We start from the raw sequence: 25,009 nt of genomic DNA, 5'->3' as shown, positions 1-25,009 counted from the left end.
TTCAATTGCCCAATTGATAAAACTAGCACAAAAACAGATTTAGTCTTGGAATATACAGCGGAAGAGGGCATGCATGACCTTGGTGAACAAAAGTGTATTCACCTACCATCTGTCACAATGGAGGCAGTGCAATCAACCTTACCTTTATAAGAGGATTTCAGGTACACAAACATGCTCTCTTCCTGGACAACGATAGGGCTACGTTGAGAAAGCATATCCCAGTTCTGACAGAACTGAACTTAAAGAAAATTATGAAAGATTAGCAGATACGTCAAAGATTTACGAGAAAACTCAACCTAAAGATACTACAGGAGAATATGCACAGGATTGCAAACATCCCCCAGACCGACTGAAAACTAGATGAGGTATTAAGATGCGTTGAGGAATTCATCACTAGCGCAATAGTGGAAACCCAAAACTCTTGCCGAGCACAGAAATGGTTTGACCGAGAATGCTATGAGCAGAGGAAAGCCACACTGTTATGTCTACAGCAAGTAAGGCAAACCATGGACAAAGATGATCTGCTAAAGTACCAGGCAGCCAGAAGAAAGTACAAGACCATGCTAAGGCAGAAGAAAAAGGAGCACAGAGAACGGGAGGACGAAAAAAATTATAAAGGAAGCAGAAGATCCATACCGAGCGCTTAGACAAAAAAAGCCACGCTTCCCGACAGACATTCCGATGGCAACATGGGAGGAGCACATGAAGTGAACCCTAACCGCTAAGGAGACGAGACTGACACTCAAGATAAATGATACTTGTATACTGAAAAATGACATGCACTTTACACCAGTGGAAATAAGGAAGGTAATATCTGCAAGTAAACCACGCAGGGCACCCGGTCTAAACAGGATCTACAACGAACACTTAAAGCTATCATTGCCCTATCTGGAAAACGTCTGGACAGAACTCGATGATGATGATGCTTGTTGTTTACAGAGGCCTAACATCTAGGTCATCGGCCCCTAATGGTACGAAATGCAATGACAATTTAAAAGTACAAAATTCATCCACTGACCAGAATTCAAAACATGGTGAAGAATGAATGGATGAATATGAATTTAAAACAATCAGTGTATCAGACTTGCAATACCTCATCTGCCCAGAAACAATATTACTGACCAAGGGACTGTTTCCAAAGCACAATCCTGAATCAATGATGCTTGTCGTCTAAAGGAGTTCAATATCCATGTCAACGGACCCTCATAATGGCACTTATCGCTAGTAAAGTAGAACCATGGTATTCCTCAAGTTGTGGTACTAATCAAAGATAGCATAAACTCACGGTATACAAACATTATGGTACTACTCACAAGTACTGTACGTCGTACAGGTAACACAGACCTCTAGTGTTTCTCACATAATGGCGAATCTCATAGGCAATGCAAACCTATAGTGTTCCTCACCCAGGTGTACTAATCACGGGTGCCGGTATTCCCGTGGTGTTCCGCATATAGTGGGTACTAATCATAGGCAACAAAGACCCACGGAGTCGCTCATATTGCATTACTAACGACAGGCAACGCCCAGACCCGTGGTGTTTCTCACTTAATGGTACTAATCACGGGCAACGTAAGACCCTGGTGTTCCAAATTCAGTGGTACTAATCACAGGTACTGAAAACCCACAGTAAACCACTCTCTGCTGCTACTAATCACAAAACTATTGAGTACCTAACAAAGTGGTACTATTCACAAGTAAAGGCGACCCATGGTGTTCCCTGCGTGATGGTACTAATCACAAGTAGTTTCATGGATCTGATTCAATCGTCCCTTGGTCGCCCCTTTTAGTCACCTCTTACGACAAGCAGGGGATACCGTGGGTGTATTCTTTGTTTGTATCCCCCACCCACAGGGGGTAAACAAAGAGCAAAAGGAAGAAAAAAGTGGGGATCCGTCACTTCAAAAAATGAAGTAATGGACGAAGAAAGGGCCACGAAGGGTGTGGAAATGAAAGACTCCCTAGGCCTCGAATGCTCTAACACCGTCGGGGTCAGAAAAGAACAAGACTTGACCAAGGAAGGTCAGACAGGATAGATGAAAGTGAGGAGCCTGGCACATGTAAGTGGAAGCAATGGCAGGACTCAGCTAAAGGCCCCGTGGTTGCCAACCCACACTCCCAAGTTCAGAGCTCCTGGGGCCCCTTTTTAGTTGCCTCTTACGACAAGCAGGGGATACTGTGGGTGTATTCTTCATCTGTGTCCCCCACCCACAAGGGCTGGACAGAACTCTTTAATGAGTGTGTTAAAAGAGGTCTTATTCCTCTTGACTGGCGCAAATCGATCATCAAGTTACTGTACAAAGAGAAAGGTGACACAAGCGAACCAGGCTCCTATAGAGGAATAGCACTAGAATCAGAGCCCTTTAAACTGCTAACTCAAAAGCTGAGTACCATAGTGGACCCGCTTCTACCAGAAGAATAATTTGGCTTTAGATATGGTTGATCCGCCTTGATGACCATCGGAAACCTACTCACAGAGATTCAAGAGAATATCAAGGACCATAAGATGATGTTTGCCATCTTCATCGATCTCAGCAGAGCATTTGACACAGTGAATAGGACTGCACTTATGGAAAAACTGGAGAACCTATTAGGGCAGTCAGAGCTGACAAGACTAATTACAAATGTACTGGCTGAAAATCAAATACAGGTGCGGGATGGTCTATCAAAATCAAATTGGATAAGTCAAATGGTTGGTGTGCTACAGGACGATCCACTCAGTCCAGTATTGCTTAACATCTACACGAGCGAAGTAGTCCCCAGAGTCAAGGAAGACACACAGAACACAAGCATCTACATTTATGCAGATGATATTATGGCTCTGGCCTCAGAAAACATAGATCTACAGAAAGAGATGGACCTCACTGCAGAATGGACAGAAGAGAATGACTTAGTGATAAATGAAAGAAAGACAGAATTTGTAGCTCTTAGAAAAGGAGGTAGGTTACAGAGAAGAGAAGCTATAACATGCAAAGGACAAGAGCTGACTCCAAGGAATCACTTTAAGTACCTGGGCATCACCATCCAAATAACCGCAATCAGCCTTTACAATCCATATAAGGGAAAGACTAGCTGATGCTATAAAAAGAATAAGCGATATCAGACATATATCGAGAATGTCCATAGCCACGGCAATGAAATTGTTTAAAGTGAAAGTGATTCCCGTGCTTACTTACGGACTGGAATTAATATGGGAACACCAACCGAAGAAACAATTAAGGGAGGGTGAAAACCTAAAAGCGAGATACTTTAAAAAGGTGCTAGGTCACTCAAAATACACGCGGTCTCGCTACACTTGTGTACTAGTCAGGGAAACATTTCTAGTAGAGGACGTGAGGCTACAATTGCTCTTGCCAGCTACAGCTGCATACACGAAGCTCCTATAAGATTTGCAAACTAAAAGGAATAACATAGACGAAGAATTTTACACCACCACGGCTATGCAAACCGAAGACTGGATGGAAGCACAATACCAGCTGAGGCACTTAGTGACACGTTTAGCAATGCATGGTTTCCACCACCGAATCTACAGTCTGAAGTCATTCCACGAGGCAACGGACGAGTGTATTTGTGGATTGTGCAGGGAAAAAAGTGAAAATTATCATATCATGAAATGTACCAATGTAAAGTGCGTCTCGACAGTCTCCTGAAGTTCTTTGTTTGTCTGCCACAAATAGATATTTACAATCGGTGAACTTTTGACAGCAATCCCAGACATTTCAAGGTCTTCTCTGTACACAATTGTGACTCAACACTTACGATGCGGGGAACCTTGTTCATGCTGGGTTCCAACAGTGCTGACAATCACAAAACTTAGCGAATGGCGTCAGCTGTAATGTTTCTCATGCGTTACTATAGTGAGGAAGAAGAGTTTTTAAAGTCTATCGTTACTAGTGATGAAACTTGGGTCCCATATGACACTCCAGAAACCAAACAGTCTAAGCAGCCAAACAAGCCAACAAAGTTTGAACCAACACTAAGCAACAGGAAAATAATGACTACCATCTTTTTGGGACCATAAGGTCTTGTTGGTGGACTTCATGGAGTAGGAGGCTGTCCAAACGCACATTACCTCACTGGCGGCAGACTTCTTTGCAGAGGAGAGCAAAAAGCTGTTGTCACTATACGACAAATGCCTAAATCATTTTGGCGATTATGTGGAAAAAAAGTATGAAACTACTGAACTTTTAGTTGATAAAGTCATTTTGTCAATGGGTCTTTTTCTTTTATAGCCCATCGGAGGTTGAAAAAAAAACAAAAAAAACAGCCTTCGTATTTATCAGTATGACCAACCGTCTAACGCTCACGAACCTGGTTCGTGTTATTTCCGACCACCCAGTATAGATCTCCTGATTAACACATCTGCGATAGAAACTCAGGGAAACAGTCCTTTTAAGGACCGACTGACAAGAAAACTTGGTCCTAATATGAAACTTTGTCAACTAATTGTAGAGGGCTTAAGTAGATTACAGCAAATACAGTAGAGATAATACGCGACACTTCCGGATTTATTTATAGCCTCGTTAAAATGGGAGACAAGGCGCAAGTGGCACTCCTAGTGGCTTGACCTGAAAATTCGCGCTAAATTCAAATATCAATGGATAAAGAAATTACGTCTAGAAAGAAAATGTTACTAAGATATTAACTTCAAAGTTGCTAAAGCAATTCTGGATAAAAGAATGAAGAATTATTTAACAGGTAATTATTTAACGACTGAAATTAGACATATTATCAAGATGTGAAATGGACTGCTGTAAAAGGGCTTGATCTTTCATTTATGCATAACATTTTTAGTTTTAGAATTCCTGCCTGAACGTTCACGGCTGGACTTTTCTTTTTTCTCATTTAGAAGCATTGTATCATCATATTAAAACACTTGTCAACAAAAATATTGGCACATTCCTTACACACATGATTCAATGAATTTACATTTAAGAGCTGGACAATTTTCCTTTTAACTTGAAGCCTACTAACAGAAAGAAAATCTATAAATTTAGCCTCAAAATAATTCAAACTTTCCCTATAAGCAATACTTGCCATAATGCCGGTACATTGGAATAAAGCAAATTTGAATCATATTGTTTCAACAAAATATGTACATTTCTAAAATCCCCCATATTTTCTTCAGTGCTTGACAATGCATTACGGCATTCCAAATGGGGTAACTTGGAACACAACCAGCCACACCCATATGCAAATGTATTTTCCTGATTTAAATCAAACCCACAGAACACACCTACAACAACACATCGGTATTGAAGGTTAACTGCTGCACTATACAATAAAATATGCATATTATATTTTAAGCCAGTTAAAATATGGATCGAGCAGGTCAGAAGATTATGAAGTACTATAAAAATCTGTCACTGGAAGAATATATATGCAAACACAATATTACACACATTTTTTTGTCACGAGGGAAATGGAAGAAAGACCGCGCATTCTTCTCTACTTCACAGTTCCTGCAGGATGTTTCAAGGTAATACTGAACACAGGCATGGCTGGGCAAAGATGACACGACAGGCTGCAAAGAAGCCATTCATAGTCAAACAAATGCAAGGAAATGAGTTCCTTGTCTTTGCCTCATGATAAGAAAGCCTTCTGCAACATCAACAGGTTAATAACAGTAAACTCTTGTCCTCGTACCGATGTGGTGCAGCTTTTTTCAGACACACCCCCACTGGAGGCGAGTTGTACGTACCATTTTAACCACATACAAGCCCTCCTGCCATTCATAATTTCTGGCACTACCAGAAATTGAACCCAGGCCCCTGAGGACAGCAGCTAATACGGCTAACATGCTACAGAGGCAAACATAGCAATGGTGACCAGCTGAACTGAGGGCGAAGACAAGTGGCTACATTACAAGGAGGATTTTTGGGCATTCTTTTGACTAACCTGGATGAGGGGCCATTTCAAGAAGTTAGTTTTCTCTAGCAGAGAAACAGTACACTTACACCATTGGTGACAATGCGGCTTTACCAATCTCTTTGTCAAAGAAGAAGGATTTGCTTTATATACTGAAGTTTGTGCCATCCCTTATATCAGGCACTCATTACAACTCTCCAAGAAGTGTATCCAGACACAGTTTCAGGAAATGAGTTAACAGAGCTTTAGCTGTGGGTGCAGACTGCTTATGTGTACTCGTTCCTGCAAAGAGTGAAAGGTGGCACTGATCCGATTAATCTGTGTAGGTGATGAGTTTACTTGTTTTGATTGGAGACTTTTTATTTCTCTGTATCTTAGACGTTTTGGCTTGAGCTTATATTCTGCATTGTGGTTTAATGCTGATACTGTACGATTCATGTTCGCGTATATGTGCGATATGAATACGTGTTATTCGGTGTGCAAGTTATTTACCTTATGTGTTTAGCCTGGGTGGGCCAGGTCTCTGCGGCGATCCAGGTTTCTGATCTGTGCTCTCAGGTCAAGCTCATGAGCAGTTGACTGAATCATGTCATGCTGTTATGATTCTTGTCGTAACCTGTCTTGCTATTATATTTTTATACCCTCTGTGCGTGTGGAGTAGTTATCGGATCTGTATTACTTTTCGGTATTTAGGGATATTTGTTTTCTTTGTCATTATTCTTATTTTATCTCGCTATTGTTTCCGGCTTCCTCAGCCGATTAATGTATTAATTTTGGGCTTTTGCTCTCATTTTACTTGTTTTCTGACTCTTGTTTATTTGTTTCTGTAACTATGCCAACTCCTTTCTTACCTTCTTGCATTCCATATTTGTTTACTTTTCTGCCAGTCTTGATTCATCGCCGTCTTTGATTTATGGGGATGTAATCTCTATGGGGATTGTCGGAAGCCATTATTATTATTAAAAAGAACTTGACATTATCTGGGGAGCTGTTGGATTTTATTGTGTAAAGGCTGTTACTTTCACCTCGAGATAGTGAACAAAAATACTTTAGATCAGATACAAAGAAAACAGTCTGATAAGTAAAATGACTTTTACTGTGGTTGGAATATCGTCATGCGTTATGTATGTGAGTATTTGACTCCCTGCATCCCCATTAATTTGTTTTTATGCTAATCTTCAGACTGTTTCCCTTTACTTTTATGTTAATAAGCTTAATTCATTTAAATTGTCCTCTGCTCTACGTTATTGTTTCTCTGTTTTGGGGCCCGGATTCAGCTCCAGGCAGTTCTTAGCCAGTTTCGACCGATCCAAAAAAAGGTAGAAAGTATAAACGTTAGCAGGTTGTCTCAACTCAGAATTTAACAAATCCCACGTGACCGACTATCCACAAAAGAGTGCAGACCAGTGAAGAAAAGGGAGGGAGAGTTTAAATTATTATCATCAAAATAAAATGTAGAATTTTACAGCATTACCTGTGGTTGGACACGTCGTTCACTGATTTATTCGCTTCCTCGGTAGATCAGTGGTGGTGTCCAACCCATGGTCACGGGTTCGATCAACTCCACAACCACGCCAGAAAATCAATGTGTTATCAACCTACTGTACATCTGCCCATTTTTTTACCTACAAATTCCACACTACACCTTTACATCGAATACATGCAAGCTTCCTAACTGATACTGGCAAACTTATCAAAAGCACCATGAAAGAAGTTTTTCAACTTCCAATAGATACACCAGACAGCATGTTATACTCCGATAAAAAGTATAAAGGACCCGGTCTTTTCAAGTGCTGCTGGGAGGCTTATCTATAGCACATAAATGCATGCCAAGTCCTCCATCAATCCAACAATATACACATTAAACATATCAGAAGCCTCCATACAGAAGCAGAGAAGTGCTTAAGAAAATTAGGCCTATTCCTGAATACGGATCAGTGAAGGTCTTGCCCCTACGACAACAACTCCGTGAGAAAGATTTAGATGCCTGGTGTGCCTTACTGCAAAAGGGTAAGGGTGTTATACTACACAGTTCAAAAAAAAATCAGGGGAATATGTTTTGCAATGTCTGGTATGTGAACGTTAATTTGGTAGATGGGGTCCCACAACTTTTATAAGAAATGTAATTTTGATAACCACTTTATTAAGGACATTGAGTTAGCAGCCCTGAAAGGCTCGTTCACAATAGTAAGAAATCTTTTATACTCTCACCTGTATCTTCGTCCAATAAGGAGTTCCTCCCATGTGTTCCAATATTACTGATTGATAAAAATGTTAGTGAGTAACTGGTAGCCTATAATATGGAATACCAATCATTTCTAGACATATTTTATATGGCCCTTGTAGTTGTCAATCCACCTTTTACGTAAGATTTGTCTTTTTGGCAGAAATAAATGCATTTCCTATATATGTGGTGACTTTAGGGAACTACTCAAACATTAAAATTCATTTATCTCAGAAATAGCATACCTGGAGTTAACACACTTTATCCACCCACCCGTAAATGATGCTTCTGGGACCATTCTGCAATTCTTTGAGAATTCCTGCAAACAGTTTGGATTGTTGAAGGCCTTCATGATAAAACATTTCAACAACTGTATCAAGTGACTTATCAGATTACTGAGACAGATCCCTGTGTGCTATAACCTTATCAACTCACTGTTTGGGTTACAAACACTTGACCAGGGTTAAGTATTAAAATTTGACTGCCAAATTTAAAGAAGGATAATCATCTCTTTGTCTCTCTGGCAACCCTGAATTTGGTGGAGGACATTAACATTTAAAAAACAATCACACAGGCCTAACAATAAAAAAGGACCAAATCTCAATTGAATAAAAGCTTTAAAAAATTAGCGAGTAATGACAATAATTAACTACTTTAATCATAAGTTGCTGAGCTTAATATCCTGAATATTTAGTAATACTTAATGCTTGTGGTACAGAAAAGTGTGCACTACAATTATACAAAGTTTAATGTGAGGGACCCTTCTACCACGTCAGATAATGCAATCAGTGATCGGAGACTAAACTGTATCAAGACTTTGATAAATGTTTGAAATGGATATGTAATGGTGACATTGTCAATGTATTTGATTACCTAATAAAGTGTCTGTGAGGTGATGTTATAAATAAAAATAATAATAATTATTAATATAACTCTGCATTAGTTGATAGTTTTGGACAGGAAATCAATACTCCACAATAAGCATTCTTACTCCGTAAATTAAATTCTCACGTATGAAAGTGGTAACATGATTCAATTAAACGTAGATTATTTAAAATGTCTGCAGATAACCAACTATTAAATAGTTAAAATGAGAAAAAGATAGTGCCCGGCACAGGCCTGTCTCTCCACCAAAAAAGAGAATATAAAAAGACTATACCTGTCTACAGTTTGACACTTTTAAGAGTCCTCAGCAAAATTACAACATACAAGGGGTGTTCAATATATTATAATGCAACACATTTTATTTCTCGGCCAATTTTGGTTTAAAAAACTGAAATTTTGTTTGGGACATCTTTGAAAATTCCCACTTCATCTCGTAGAGTTAATTTCCGATAGGTGGCAGCGGTATAATTAGCCTTCATAATGGGGTTTGTAATGGCGGTGCGTACCAGAGAGCAGTTACTGACTTTCTTTTGGCAGAAAACCAGGACATCACAGATATTCATAGGTGCTTGCAGAATGTCTGTGGAGACCTGGCAGTGTACAATAGCACGGTGAGCCTTCTCCACAACAATGCAAGACCTCACACAAGTCTGTGCACCTGATAGCTCACAAAACTTCAGTGGACAGTTCTTCCTAATCTACCCTACAGCACGGAACTCGTGCCTTCTGACTTCCATCAGTTTGGCGCAATGAAGCATGCACTCCGCAGGAAGAACTACGTGGATGATGGGGAAGTTATCAATGCAGCACTACGTTGGCTCCGACATCGACCAGTTGAGTGGTACCATGCAGGCCCTCACATTACGGTGGCATTAGATCGTAGCATTGAACAGATATTGAAAAAAAAAAAAGTATTATAGCCAAAGGATCGGTGAATAACATGGTGTATTTGAATCCTCAATAAAAGTAACCTGTTTTTAGAAAAAAAAATGTGCTGCATTATATAATTGAACTCCCTTCGTATATAGGAATACACAATAGAAACTCTGTTAACCAAAAGGTGGGGACAAGGGGTTTCGGATATTCAAAATTTTGGATAATACCAAACTACTACACTGTACTTACAAAACAAAACAATGTTTGATAGTGCATGTACTGTAAATATACAGTAGGCCCTATTTTTTTTCTGAAAAGGTCATCTATTTTCTTTGTCACGCCATCGCTTCATTAACAAAACATCAGAAGAACGTAACAATGTTTAAGTTCTTTTTCAATTTAACCATTTTTAAAATAATTTTGGTTAGACGTGTTTTGGATAATGAATGTTCTACCATATAACATTATAAAATATTTGGACAGACTTAAAATGAAGATTACATGGATTTTATATATTGTAAATAAAAATATTAATTTATAAAACAAGTTTTCTTTTTACATCCACTGCACCAATTGCTTTGAAGTGAAAGAGGATATAAGAGTTGCTTATTCAAACATAAAATGGTGAAAATAGACACAGATGTTGCCTGTCTTTGTACTACACCTATAGGATGCACTCTAGTCAAAGCAACATTGCACACCATTTTACTGTCCCTGAATATTAGTTGGGAAGCTGATCAGTAGGCTATGTTGGATACATTGTTTGTGTTGTGGTGTACTTGGCACACTTCATCTTGCATAATGAACGAGAATGCAAAAAAAATTACCTGTGTTATTGTCCGTGGAACAGCTGGAGGGGATAGAAAGTAAAACTGAAAGGGACATGTCCAATATATCACAGGTATGTAGTACGAGTTATTGCTATAGGGCCTACAGTGCATTATCATTAGTGCATGCTTGCTTTTTACTGTATCACACTACGAGTGTTTTGTAGCCCCAAATACAGTAGACAATACGCGACACTCAGCGAGATATCAAGGGACAGCTATTAGAGCTCTCTCTAGCGGGTAGGCCTGAGAACTACTGACAGCACGTGCATTTGTGTGTGAAGTTTTTGGTTTTATTTATGCGTTTTCAGCGAGTTGACATATGGTTAGTCCACACCTAAGTTAATAAACAATGTTAACGAAACAAAGTTAATAAACAATGTTAATGAAAACATTTCTCAAGATGTTAATAAACTTTTGTTAACAAACCTCTTTAACATTGTGTCCACACCAAAATATCTGTTTGTGAGGTTACAATGGATAGCGTCAGGAAGAAGAAAATACAGCTGCAGCTTTCATTATTTTAATGAGTGCAATTAGAGAAAAATGCAAATGCAAAGTGTGGCAAATAAAAATATTGGAAAAGCGTTTAGAATTAAGTTTGGAGAGGACACTTAGGCCTATGTCAGAACTTTCAATTCATGATGCAGCAGGCTTTCAAAACTTTCTGAGAATGTCTCCACAAGACTTTCAGTTCTTGTTGACAGTAATTGAGTCTGAAATTGCAAGAAATGATACAAATTTATCGGAATATCATCTGCATTAATGTTAGACTAAGTATAACTTGAAGATTCCTAGCGACTGGTGACTCCTACCAAGGATCGTGTAAGATAAATACTCCTACACTTCACTTATGTATTTGTATGGTGTATATGAGTTGCTTGCGATTCGACAGTTGATTTCGAAAAATAAATAAAAGTATTGTATTCCACGCTACGAATTTGCGTGTTATAATTGCGTCTTTGCGCATGTGCGAACCGAAATGTTAACGAAAACACGAAATGTTAATGAAAAGTTTCATTCACAAAAGTTAAAGAAATTTTGTTTATCAACATGCTGGAAAAGTTAATGAACACGCTATTTTGTTTATTAACAGACAGAAATGTTCATGAACAATGTTTATTAACAAAGTTAACGAAAACATCTTGGTGTGGACGCAACTTTAATTAAATAGTAGCGCGTCATCCCTTGATATCTCCTCTCAACATGAGGGGAAAGATATGTGCTGTGTTTGGCTGCAGTAACTATGAAGTAGAGAAGAATGCGCGGTCTTTCTTTTGCTTCCGTCATGACAAGAAAATGTAAGTAATATTGTGTTTGTATATATTCTTCCAGTGACAGATTTTTATAGTACTTCATAATTTTCTGACCTGCTCGACCCATATTATAACTGGCTTAAAATATAATACGCATATTTTATTGTATAGTGCAGCAGTTAATCTTCAATGCCGATGTGTTGTAGGTGTGATCTGTGGGTTTTGAAATTTCACAGAAGTGATTTGGATAAGATTTAAAAGAAAGAATTCGTTACACTTATATAAGAATTATAAAATCTGTTCAGATCATTTCCAGGCCAGCGATTTTAGAAATCCTCAACTATACAGCCAAGGGTATGTTACATTTTTACTCTAATTGTACGTAAATATTCCTCAAAGCATCACTATCGACAACATTTTTATACTTTTCTTTCTTTTATCCCTCTTCTCAGATTAAAGGCAGGATTTTATAGATTTTCTTTCTGTTAGTAGGCTTCATGTTAAGAGGAAAACTGTCCAGCTTTTAAATGTTAATTCATTACATCATGTGTGTAAGGAATGTGCCGATATTTTTATTGACAAGTGTCTTAATGTGATGATACAATGTTTTTTAAATGAAAAAAAAAAAGACAAATCTAACTGTAAAAGTTTGGGCAGGAATGCTAAAGCAAAAAAAAGTAATGCGTAAATGAAAGATCACGCCATTTCACAGCAGTTCAATTCACATCTTGTTTATATGTCTAATTTCAGTCTTTAAATAATAACATTTTAAATAATTCTTCATTCATTTATCCAGAATTGCTTCAACTACTTTGAAGTTAATATCTCAATAATACTTTCTTTCTAGACGTAATTTATTTATCCATTTTCATATATGCATTTCCATTGATATTTGAATTTAGCGCGACTTTTCAGGTCAAGTCACTAGGAGTGCCACCATCGAATTGTCTCCCATTTTAACAAGACTAAATCCGTAGGTGTTGCGTATTGTCTCTACTGTATTTGGTAGCCCTGAGCATCGACAAGCTAACCACCACAGTTCGGTACTTAGCAGCTTGATGCGTACTTTAGGTCCGCAAACTGTAAAAAACAAGGAAAATATTGCACGAGTGAGTTTTCTTTGAATGATCACATTACGTATATGTACCAAATATTGATTCATTTTTACTAAAATCTCTCTTTAAGATGCCTTTAAATATGAAAACCCTTGAACTCGTTTTGCTCAAAACTAAGATTTGATGCATAGTTGCACAACACCGTCTAATTGATGTATACAGGCAATAAGCAAATTTTGAATTAAACTCTCAATTTTAAAAATTCGTAAGAGTCTACATAGTGGATGGAAATAAGTGGACTTGGGTAGCTTTTAAAAAGGAACTATTGAATGAAATGTAAGAAATTCCAGTTCTACCATGGACCTTGTTATACACAAAGAATATAGTTTAAATTGTCAAAACACGTGAAGAGGCTGAGGATACCTTAGACCGATGGATCATAGCTGGTGAGGAAAAAGCCCAGAATCAGCGATAAGAAAACAGAATACATGTTCTACAACTTTGCAGAAACAGAGCTGTTTGGTTCACACAAAACTTGTCTTTTTTAGCTTGAAAACCACTGTGATGCCATTGCCACTGATGACACAATTGACTATTATGAAATGAATTGGAGTATGGCTCTTTAGTGCTGGGAGTGCCCAAGGACAAGTTTGGCTCGCCAGATGCAGGTCTTTTGAGTTGACACTCGTAGGCGACCCGCGCATCGTGAAGGGGATGAAATGATGACAAAGACGGCGCATACACCCAGCCCCAGCGGAATTAACCAATTATGGTTAAAATTCCCGACCCTGCTTGGAATCGAACCCGGGACCCCTGTGGCCAAAGGCCAGCATGCTAACCATTTAGCCATGGTGCCGGACATCAACTATGATGTCAAGCACCCAATCAGCGTTAGCTGGATGAAATGGAGATTGTTCACAGGTGTCTTGTGCGACATTTTTTTCTATGATCTCCTTTATATTGCACCAACACAGATAGGTCTTATGGTGACGATGGGCTAGGAGTGGGAAGCGGCCACGGCCTAAATTAAGGTACAACTTGAGGGTTTAAATGGGAAACCACGGAAAACCACCCTCAGGCCTGCCGACAGTGGGGTATGAACCCACTATCTCCCGAATGCAAGCTCAGAGCTGTGCATCCCTAACTGCATGGCCAACACTCTCAGTGCATGTGTGTGACAGATGTTTGCCTGTAAAGTTTAAGAAGAAAGTCTACAAAATGGTATGGCACAAAATGCACGGCAAGACAGAAGAAGCATGATCAGCAACATAGATACAAATACTATGGTAGTCTGTGGGCGTTACTCTCATCTGCCAAATGTACAATTATCACTGAAGGAGAGAAAACTCCGCTAGAAGAGGCATGTCAAACAGCCCGATAAAGAATTATTCTGTGCAGAAAATTCTGGCCATCGTAGGACCAAAGAAGAGGCTGAGGACACCCAAGAGTAATATGGTGGTGAACAGATGAAACCATATTAAGGAAAGACATTCTAGTGGCCTAGCAGAAGCAGACGGAATACTCCTTTTCAGATCAGAAGAGCCGACAGACCTTGAGCGATTCTCGGTACTACCTAGGGAGAAAAAGTAAGAAAACTTAAAATATTCAATTATATTCTGAATCATAAGTAAACAGCTAATTTAACTGTGGTCTTTAGTAACATAACAAGTGTTTGACTGACAAAAGAGTAAGGAGAGGATATACAATGCAGATTATCTTGAGTACAAAGTTTCTCAAGTAAATATTCTTGCTAGAACATACAAGGTCTTTACTTTTCAACACTGCATACAGCATAGCATTGTATGGAAAAGTGACATTACAATATTCAGGGCAAAGTGAAAAAAAAAAAAAAAAAAAAAAAAAAAAAACGGGAGAGAGAGAAAGGGATGTAAATGACGTGAGGCAGTCTAGGCGAGAGGTTACGAGCGAAATATAAGGCTCCGACTAAGAAAAGGTTTTAAGTCTGCCTGCATATAACTTCCAAAAGCAGGTGATGAAAAGTTCCATAAAATTAAATCATGATTTTTAAAAAGGTATCAGTTACTATTTAGGCCATTTTCATTTTATGAATGTTTCAGGTATTATGTTAGTAATGCCACTATTTTGCGTTAACAGCACCAGTTAGCAGCTCGTAACAAGGGAGAGAACGACGGACCCCTTTGTCAAAACAGTATCGGTCAGCAACATTTTTTTCAATATTGATAAAAGTTGCTGAACATGTTGCAGCAAGCCAGGAGAGTCTGTGGTCAAGAAAAGTAAAGAGTTTGTTTGAACTTGGAAGAGTGGTTTAAAAAAAAAGCAGGAAGCATATTCTGAAGAAAGGAAGAACAAATGGAGACAGGAAAAGGGTAATCAGCAACTTACATTATTTTATTTTTAGTCAAGATATGTAAGGATACATCAAAGCACTGCCTCATATTAACACTTTGGTATCATTTAAACATTTTGCACAGGTCTTCAAAGAGGACCTGCTCCTTTACTCGACAGGAGTGTGTACTCAGCAGATAAAAGTTCCTATAAAAGCAACAAAACAGAGATTTCAGGAAACTAATGACATACTGTACAATATATCCAGTGATCACAGAGTTCTACGAGAAAGTTTTGCAGTGACCAGCACATAACACACAAAAAGACAATTAAGAATGCTACATTTCTAGGATAGTACTTAGGTTTGTTACAGACTGTTTTTGTTTAATTGGTCTCAAATCAACAGAACAACCAATAACTAGTGCTTTTGTGTGTATTCTCATTTAAAAATTAAGTTATACTACGTTTTATTTCATCACACACTTGTTTTACTTCAAATCATGCATTTTACCATTCCATATAGTCAAACTAATATTACAGAATAAATATACTGATGTAACATCGATCACTAGTAATCACACGAGATATACAATACCATTTTCCACCGCACAATCGTCGCAATTTTTATAGCAAAATTTCATTTTAAAAAAAGGCCAGTGCAACTATTACGTGAAGAATTTTTAATACCAGTATTTGTATTACTCAATAAAATTAATTAATAACTATACTAGTGGACCTGCACTGCTCCGCAGCATTAATTATAAATTGGTCAGATAACTCATCCCGATATGCCTGTCGTCATATTGTTTAGCCTGCACTTTCCAATAGTTTTATGAACATTTAATACTTTTCCGGCTCCATGGCTAAATGGTTAGCGTGCTGGCCTTTGGTCACAGGGGACTGAGTTCGATTCCCGGAAGGGTCAGGAATTTTAACCTTAATTGGTTAATTTCGCTGGCACGGGGGGCTGGGTGTATGTCATCTTCATCATTTCATCCTCATCACGATGCGCAGGTCGCCTACGGGAGTCAAATAAATAATAACCCGCATCTGGTGAGCCGAACTTGTCCTCAGACACTCCCGGCACTAAAAAGCCATACACCATCTCACTTTTTTTCTGTGCATAAAAACTGATTATTCATAATGTAGTTTATAACACGTCTTTCCATACAATATTCACTGTGCTTCGACCATTCGCGTGTATCTGGATCTTAACATTTTCAGGCGATCTAGCCTGAGAAGTGCAACACACAATTGGCCGTGACTGAATACTGGTTCGGGTTAGTACATCCACTTTTTCAAGAGACTGTACCTGTGGTTTATTAATGGTACAGAAGGCCAGTCGACTTGATACCTTCCGGTCTGTGCGTACGTCGATGTTTTCTATTAGTGGCATGCAAGTTATTAGGAATGTTCTGCCATCTACTGAATATATTTAGAAGCTGGGGAAGGTCATAGAATCGAAGAGTAGCACAGAATAAAATTCTATGATCAGAGGAAGTGTATAATATTAATAAAAGCGTTAGCCGCTTAGCAACATGCTAAGTACACAATGTATTGCGAGTTAAGGTAAGCCGATATAGATGTTGATTCCCATAGGGAATCTGAAATATTTGTCCTGAATGAGTAAATTTATAATACCAATATAAATGGTCCGTTATTGGACATTATAAATTTTCCAGCTAACTCATTCTTGGTTGCCAGCGTTTCGCCCTCGTGTGCTAGGGTGGGCTCATCAGTTGGTACCTAGCACACCTACCAATACGCTGGCTAGTGCATACCGTGGAGGCCACTGCGTAGGCTAACTAGAGCCACCGGCAGTGCCAATGCACTAAGAGGGCGAAACGCTGGCAACCAAGAATGAGTTAGCTGGAAAATTTATAATGTCCAATAACGGACCATTTATATTGGTATTATAAATTTACTCATTCAGGACAAATATTTCAGATTCCCTATGGGAATCAACATCTATATCATCTGATGGCCAAGCAGGCATCAATTTTTGATAATGAGACAAAGTCTCTTAGTGCATTGGCACTGCCGGTGGCTCTAGTTAGCCTACGCAGTGGCCTCCACGGTATGCACTAGCCAGCGTATTGGTAGGTGTGCTAGGTACCAACTGATGAGCCCACCCTAGCACACGAGGGCGAAATGCTAGCAACCAAGAATGAGTTAGCTGGAAAATTTATAATGTCCAATAACGGACCATTTATATTGGTATTAAGGTAAGCCTTCGCCTGCAATTGTTGGAGTGATCATTTAATGATTTGATTTTATGATTACTCAAAGTTGGCTGAACTTAAGAGACCTATCAATGTCTCGTGATTCACCGGCAGGTAATTCCGGAGATAATAAAACAAAAAATGAAGCAAATCGGTCCAGTACAATGGACGGACGGATTTACCAAAGCTGTTTTCAGTAAATTCTTAATATATAGATTGGTTTTTTAATTGCTTTTGCCTTACGTCGCACCAATACAGATAGGTCTAATGACAACGATGGGTCAGGAAAGGGCTAGGAGTGGGAAGGAAGCGACCGTGGCCTTAATTAAAGTACAGTCCCAGAATTTGCCTGGTGTGAAAATGGGAAACTACGGAAAACCATTTTCAGGGCTGCAGACGGTGGGGTTCGAACCCACTATCTCCTGATTACTGGATACTGGCCGCACTTCAGCGACTGCATCTATCGAGCTCGGTAATATATAGATTGTATTTGATACAAAGGGCACGTAACAGTTGCGTATATACATCATTGTCCAAATCAAAATTTTAAATTTATGTGCAACAGTTTGGTGAACATTTCTCCAACCCGAAAATGAAAATGAAATCAAGTCTTTGATTTAAGAATTAATTTTAAAATATTAAACTTGCAAAAAATTATTTCATTGTTGTGAAATACGGACTTAAAATATAAAATTAAATTCTCACGCAAACGTGTCTACAGTAATCATGTCCCTCACAAACGAACACATGCATATGTACATTCCAGAGCAGCCAATACTTACGCAAGAGTACCAAATAAATATGAAACGGGAAATCCTACATATCCCCAGGGTATGGAGAGGCCCACTTCAGATGAAGCAGAAGGGTTGCAAGCAGGGGTGTACCTACATATAAATTTCCCAATACTGGAACATTTGATTATGTATTATAGCAGACCACAAGGTGGCTAATTACAAAACAATGTTGTGGAAAAAAGAACTCATTCATTACAATGTCGTTTACAATTGATATTTTGTCGCAGTCTGCCCGTGCACTCTGATACCACACGTCTCTGGTTGCAAGGGTTCGAAAGCTATATTACAGAACAAGTGTGTGCAATGCAGGTATTTCCTGGTGATGTTGCCAAGAAGCAATAACTTACAGCCTTACGTATTTCAAATTAAGAACTCTTAATATATCACAGGTGAATAAATTGTGCATTGTCATGTGACCACGTCAAACTACCAATAAGCCATGCTTCTGCTGATAAACCTGACCATAATAGGGGTTGTTTATTCCCATACTGACTTGTATAAACTCATTAAATAATTTTTGATAAGCCATGCTTTGTAGGTACACCAGTATTATTTATTTATTCATATGTTGTGCGACATCTCGCAAACGTGACTGTGTTGCTACACTGCCCATAAGACATATACGTATTAAATTGTGCATTCATATGCAATTTACATTTAAAGCAGCTTGATGAATAAAATTTGAAAATGCGACTATTATGTGATGAAATACGGTAAATTACAAATTAAAATTATTATCAGACTGGGATAAAAAGAATGACTGTTAAAAATTAGTGACTTGTAAAAGAAAAACACCACTGTATTGCCACAGTAAGCTAGACAGGCAAATTTAGAATTACAACTGACAGCTGTGAAAAAACCAAGATGATGTACAGTTGTAATTGCTGGTACTAGTCTGTATTGTAATATCCTTTCACAACTTAAGACAAAAATAAAATCTAAAATTTGTATTCATAAAATTAAGTTATAGATATTATTCACATCTCTACAACATATCAACCTTTTCTCAATGAATGCCACGTTTAGATTATTTCCACAAAGCAGCCTCTATATAAAGTTACAGTATGTCCAAAGCATATTCAATTAATACAAACAAGATCAGTAGTACCATTTCTTTCTCAAGCTAATTATACATAAGTTCCACTCTCACAATAAAATAAAGTAACAAATAACTCTTATAAAATACAGAAAATTATAATATTTTATAAAAAGAACAGAATTTACTAAACAGATGATTCTGATTTTCATCTTCCAAAGGTTTCTAAACCTTTGACAAACTAACGGAGGATATAAAAATAACTTCTCTGTGAAGGAAAAAAGTTGCTACATAGCTAAATAGCGGAGTATCTTCATCCAATAATTCAGAATTCTGGGACAATTTGCAGATGTACGAATCAAGGTGGCCACCTAATGGCAGTTTTTAAATAGTAATCTCTATGTTTAAGAACTAAATACAAAAGAATTGTCTTTTAGTCTCAAATGTGATTTCAGGTTTTCCAGCCGAACCCTGAGGAAGAAAGAGTTTGAGTCTGGACTTCCTACAAGTAATGGGGTCAGAGAGTGGAGGTATTCACCTCACCGACTGTCTTAAACTCAATACATGAAATAAATTTCATTTTGGATCTGTACTGACGATTATGTTATACAGGGTGTATCCATGATGATGTTACAAATTTTCAGAGATGATGGAGGACGGCAAATAAATCCATTTGAGATAAGGAACCATAGTTCGGAAACGTTTCAGTCAAAAGTTATTAATAATCCAAGTTGTTTAACATCCGTCCATTCTTAACAGATGCCGGGGTGTCAGAATTTCGTCCCGCAGTAGTTCTTTAACATGCCGGATTCCAGTGATGGAGTTGTCATCTTTAAAAACCCTTAAAATCCACTGAACTCAGTCGGGTTTGAACCCAGCAACTTGGGATTAGTAGACCAACACCGTATCCACCACACCAATGCGGCCAGCAGTCAAAAGTTAAGGCAAAAATCGCAGGGGGGTGCTATTTAGAACATTTGTTGTAAACGGAGCAGACTGCGAAACTTGTGCAGGTAAACGGACTTAAGTGAATAGGGTTTTGCTTAACTTTTGACTCGATCGTTTCCAGACTACTGTTCCTTATCTCAAATGGATCCATTTGCCATCCTCCATCATTCCTGAAAGTTTGTATCATCATCACGGATACATCCTGTATAAGTTGAAAAATGTAGTATAATTGTTCCACCTAGTCAACACATTCAAAATTTATTCACAATTTAAAATTGCAGAAACATATTAAAACAACAGTTCATGTTTCAGCCTCATTAGGACATCTTCAGCTGTCAAGAAATAACATTGGCTTAAAGTTAATGTACTGAAAATTGCAAAACACTAGTAAAATTTATATTAAGCACACACCTATTTTATCTTAAAGTTTATAATATGAACGTAAATTTGATTCACATTTTGCAAATTTTCAATACATTATCTTAAGCCAATATTATCTTCAAGGCTGCCGATGATGTGTTTCGAACCTATGATCTCCAGACTGCAAGCTACATCTATATGGCCCCTGCAACCCATTCGGTTACACAGTACGTTTGTTTCATCTTCCCTTCGTCGAAGCTACCATGTTTAGGAGTAGATTACACTCACCGTAACAACGCTATAATCAAAGCTATACTTCCCCCTACAGTGGCATGTCGGTTTAGTTTCGTTAATATTATGAGATTTAATTTTCCACTGAAAGCGATACTCTTATCTGTGGGCAAGTGATGCTCATTGTTTAGCCATATTTGAGTAACGTGTAGGAAGACAAACAGCTGACTGACATTCGGCGTGTGCACCAATGAATTTCATTGGTTGCGACAAGCAAGGAGTTGCATGAAAGATACTTCCATCTCCATTTTTAAACCAATATTGAAACTTTAAATGGTATCTAATTAAACACTGGCTGAACATTGTTTATGCAGACATTGTCTAGGCTTAAAACTGGTCATCGTTTCTGCAGTTGGCCCAAAAATGTTTAAAAGTGCAAGTTTATGTTACTTTTATTACATCACGTATTCAGAATTAAGTTATTAACAATCTAACAAGTTTGACTCCAGTTGTCACTTATATACACTGACCATGTATCTTCTTCAAGGTACGGAATAAAAAGCACTGCACATTCTGCCGCAGCATCATATAACAAATTGCCAATTGAGTTAGGGAGAACTAAAAAAATTTCACTATTTAAGAAGTCCGATTTCAGTTTTTTATTCCAAAAACGTATAGAAATATATTAATTATTAGCACCACGCTTAAATATAATCGTTAATTTTCTCCAATGTACTGCCAACATTGTTGTGATTAACGTATATTATATTAAGAATATTAAACTTTATTTACGATGAACTTTCTTTTTTTGCTATTTTGCTTTACGTCGCACCGACAGATAGGTCTTATGGCAACGATGGGAGAGGAAAGGCCTAGGAATGGGAAGGAAGCAGCTGTGGCCTTAATTAAGGTACAGGCCCAGCATTTGCCTGCTGTGAAAATGGGAAACCACAGAAAACTATCTTCAGGGCTGCCGACAGTGGGATTCAAACCCACTATAGCCTGGATGCAAGCTCACAGCTGCGAGCTCCTAACTGCACGGCCAACTCGCCCAGTATTTACCATGTACTGTGAACCCCCAAAATTGTAAAGGGCAGTCCCTCCCTTGACCTAATAGCGTATTGGGACAATATTCAGAATAAATAAATAAATAAATAAATAAATAAATAAATAAATAAATAAATAAATAAATAAATAAATAAAAAATAATATAAATAAATAATACCCTAGAGTTCAATGGCAGCAAGATCACGTCGCCTGATTCTTCAAGCCAACATAAATGTACAATTCAATGTTAATGTTACCCACTGTATAGGCACATGTATAAATCTGTAAAATGTATTATTTTCAATAAACGGAGGATAATAGAGTCTGTTCGAGCGAGTGATTCAGCAAGTTCTGCATCAGAAACACATACTAAGCAATTCCCGTACTCAACCGTAGGTGATCAATGAGAGAGCACTACTCCTTGAGCTAACGGCATGAGCACCAGGAAGAGTCAAGAACAGCCGACATCTAATAGTTTACAATGTTAAGACTAGGTGGCGATATGCGGCGTCAGGGCGCAACAAAGCCACAGCAATGTACCTGGCTGAGTATGTTACATTTACACAATACAATCGTACAGTTCGTTTTGTCGTTCATTTTTTTATCCTGTATTCCTGAACAAGCTTTTACGTTGGCCTACAGTATTTCTGCGAGTACAGATAGAAGTCAAAAATATTTAGTTACATATGTCAAAATAATTCCTTTTGTTTCCTACGTATAACCTAAGCATGATGAATATAAGAACAAGTGTGAGGACAACTCGAGTTCAAGCGCGCCCCGCCAGGCAGTGCTTGAGTGGGAAAATTCCACAGTACCGATCAGCTGGTCTTGGGAATGATGCCAGAGAAAACTTATTACTCTGTAACTTTTAAAAACCGGTGAGTGACTGCAATTAAAATACCACAGCAGGGTACAATGGAAAAAAATCGTACATGGAAATGAAAGCTACGGCCTTCATCACACGTTGCAGAACACACAGGTTACTGGAGTGTACATATACAGATAACACAACTACTGGACTCAATTTCCATTTCACACAAGAGATATCCACTTTTAAACCATTCACTATAAAATTATCTGATTTTACTACCAAATCATCAGAGAAATGAAAATGACAAATTCTGCTATCACACGTTAACTCAGTATCCTTACATGGAATAGCTCTGGCCCATTTTTCAAATTGATTTCTATCCTTTGGTAGTGAAAAAATCGCATATCATCAACTATTTAAAGGTAATAGTTTACTATCCAACAAGATTTGTTGGTTACTGGACTTTCGAAAGCTTGCGTGAGGATTTGGCCGATTGTAAAATTAAATTAACTTATTGTTATTATTCCAATGTAAAAATCTCGCCGGATTTTCTTCATTCTGAAGAATAATCGGCACGTTAGATAATGATAAACAAGTCTGGGGATTATATCCATAACATGTTGAAGACAACAGCCAGCTCCTGAAGGATCAACTAAATTTTTTCAATGGAATCAATACAATAAAAAAATATTTCATCCCACATAGATTTTGAGTTCAGTTTTCCATTAACTACTTTCGCGGCCAGGAAAACAATGTCACATACACTTTTTGAAGGACGTCTTAAAAGCACTTCATTGTTGCTTGAACCATAGTCTTTTATTTCGGTGAGAACTGAAAATTTTCCTGTTGGGAGTTTCACGGGTCTTAATCTCACTTAAAAGGTGTTTTGGCAAATTAAGGAAAATATGAGCCACTGCTCCTGGGTCCGACTCTTTGGCTGAATAGTCAGCGTACTGGCCTTCGGTTCAGAGGGTGCCGGGTTCGATTCTCGGCCGGGTTGGGGATTTTAATCGCTTCTGATTAATTCTTCTGGCTTGGGGACTAGGTGTTTGTGTCCGTCCTAACACTCTCCTCTTCATATTTAGACAACAGACTATGCTACCAACCACCACAGAAACATGCAATAGCGATTACATCCCTCTATAATGGGTTGGCATCAGGAAGGGCATCCAGGCGTAAAACAGGGCCAAATCCCCCCCCCCCCCCCACACACACACACACACCCGAGACCCCACACGTGTGGGAAAACGCGGTATGAAAAGAAGAAGATGAGACACTGTTCCTGGACGTATTTCCATCTAACATTAGAGATTTCCTCTTTTAAACCATTCGCTATAAAATTGTCTGATTTTACTATCAAATCATCAGAGAAATGAACATGACAAATTCTGCTATTACGTGTTAACTCGGTATTCTTCCATGGAATAGCTCTGGCCCATTTTAAAAATTTATTTCTATCCTTCGGTAGTGAAAAAATCGCACATCATCCAACTACTCTACCATAGCCTGACAGCCAGGCTCATAACAGTATGGCGTGTTGAACTATTAAATTAATCAAGCCACATAAGATACATGCTTGAGGTACACAACACACAATGAACAACTGAGTTTATCAACTGAAAGCAAAGAAAATTCAATTTATTCACTGAAAGATCTTGCACAGTAACATCTCTCGCACGTTTTATACCCGGCTTGCCGGAACTACTGGAGCGCGCGTTGGAAATAATCGCTTGCAGTGCTTGCAGTAGCGGGACCACAAACTACCATGTTATAATGGCCGAGTCCTCACACTTGGTCTTATATTTGTCATGACCTAAGGAAATTAATATAATTAAACGTATTTACTTAATTACCTAAAGGCGTTTGATTTAAAAAAAATGTATTTTGTTTACTCACCATATAATCAAATGCAATGAAAAGAATTAGACATTGGGTACAAATACGCACCCCTTCAATAGTTGTAACTGAGAGTCGTGCAAGCGGCTGCTAGGCTGTACTGTTACTTTACCTGCCTGAGCTGGAGCGCTGCTTAACGAGCCGAACTGTGCCCGCCTTTGTACTAGACATACTTCGCAATAAATATTACATCCTTAAAATTATGTATCGCTATTTCATGGTGGAAGAACCGGAAAATTTATAAGAACATGTATGGTAAGTTAGGCCAATCTTCCTTCCATCTTACTGATTTACAAAAGAGGCGTCTAGTATCAAAACCGACCAAGTCACAAAATTTACGAAAATGAGTTAAGGTTATCAATTTGA

The 25,009-nt window shown here is 38.2% G+C and overlaps 1 protein-coding gene across 1 annotated transcript in view; it reads right to left on the bottom strand.

The window, feature by feature from the left end:
• Positions 1–15,340: 15,340 nt before the first annotated feature.
• LOC136885092 (uncharacterized) overlaps positions 15,341–25,009 on the bottom strand; it is a 56,512-nt gene continuing 46,843 nt past the window's right edge. Inside the window, exon 5 of the mRNA XM_068230197.1 lies at positions 15,341–15,505. Within this exon, the coding sequence (XP_068086298.1) occupies positions 15,449–15,505 (57 nt within the window). The 3' untranslated portion in view covers positions 15,341–15,448. The remainder of the gene's footprint in view (positions 15,506–25,009) is intronic.

Source organism: Anabrus simplex, chromosome 13 (assembly GCF_040414725.1).
Source record: "Anabrus simplex isolate iqAnaSimp1 chromosome 13, ASM4041472v1, whole genome shotgun sequence".
NCBI classification, from domain to species: Eukaryota; Metazoa; Arthropoda; class Insecta; order Orthoptera; family Tettigoniidae; genus Anabrus; species Anabrus simplex.
Note: the sequence above shows the minus strand (reverse complement) of the source record. Positions and strands in the feature narration are given on the sequence as shown.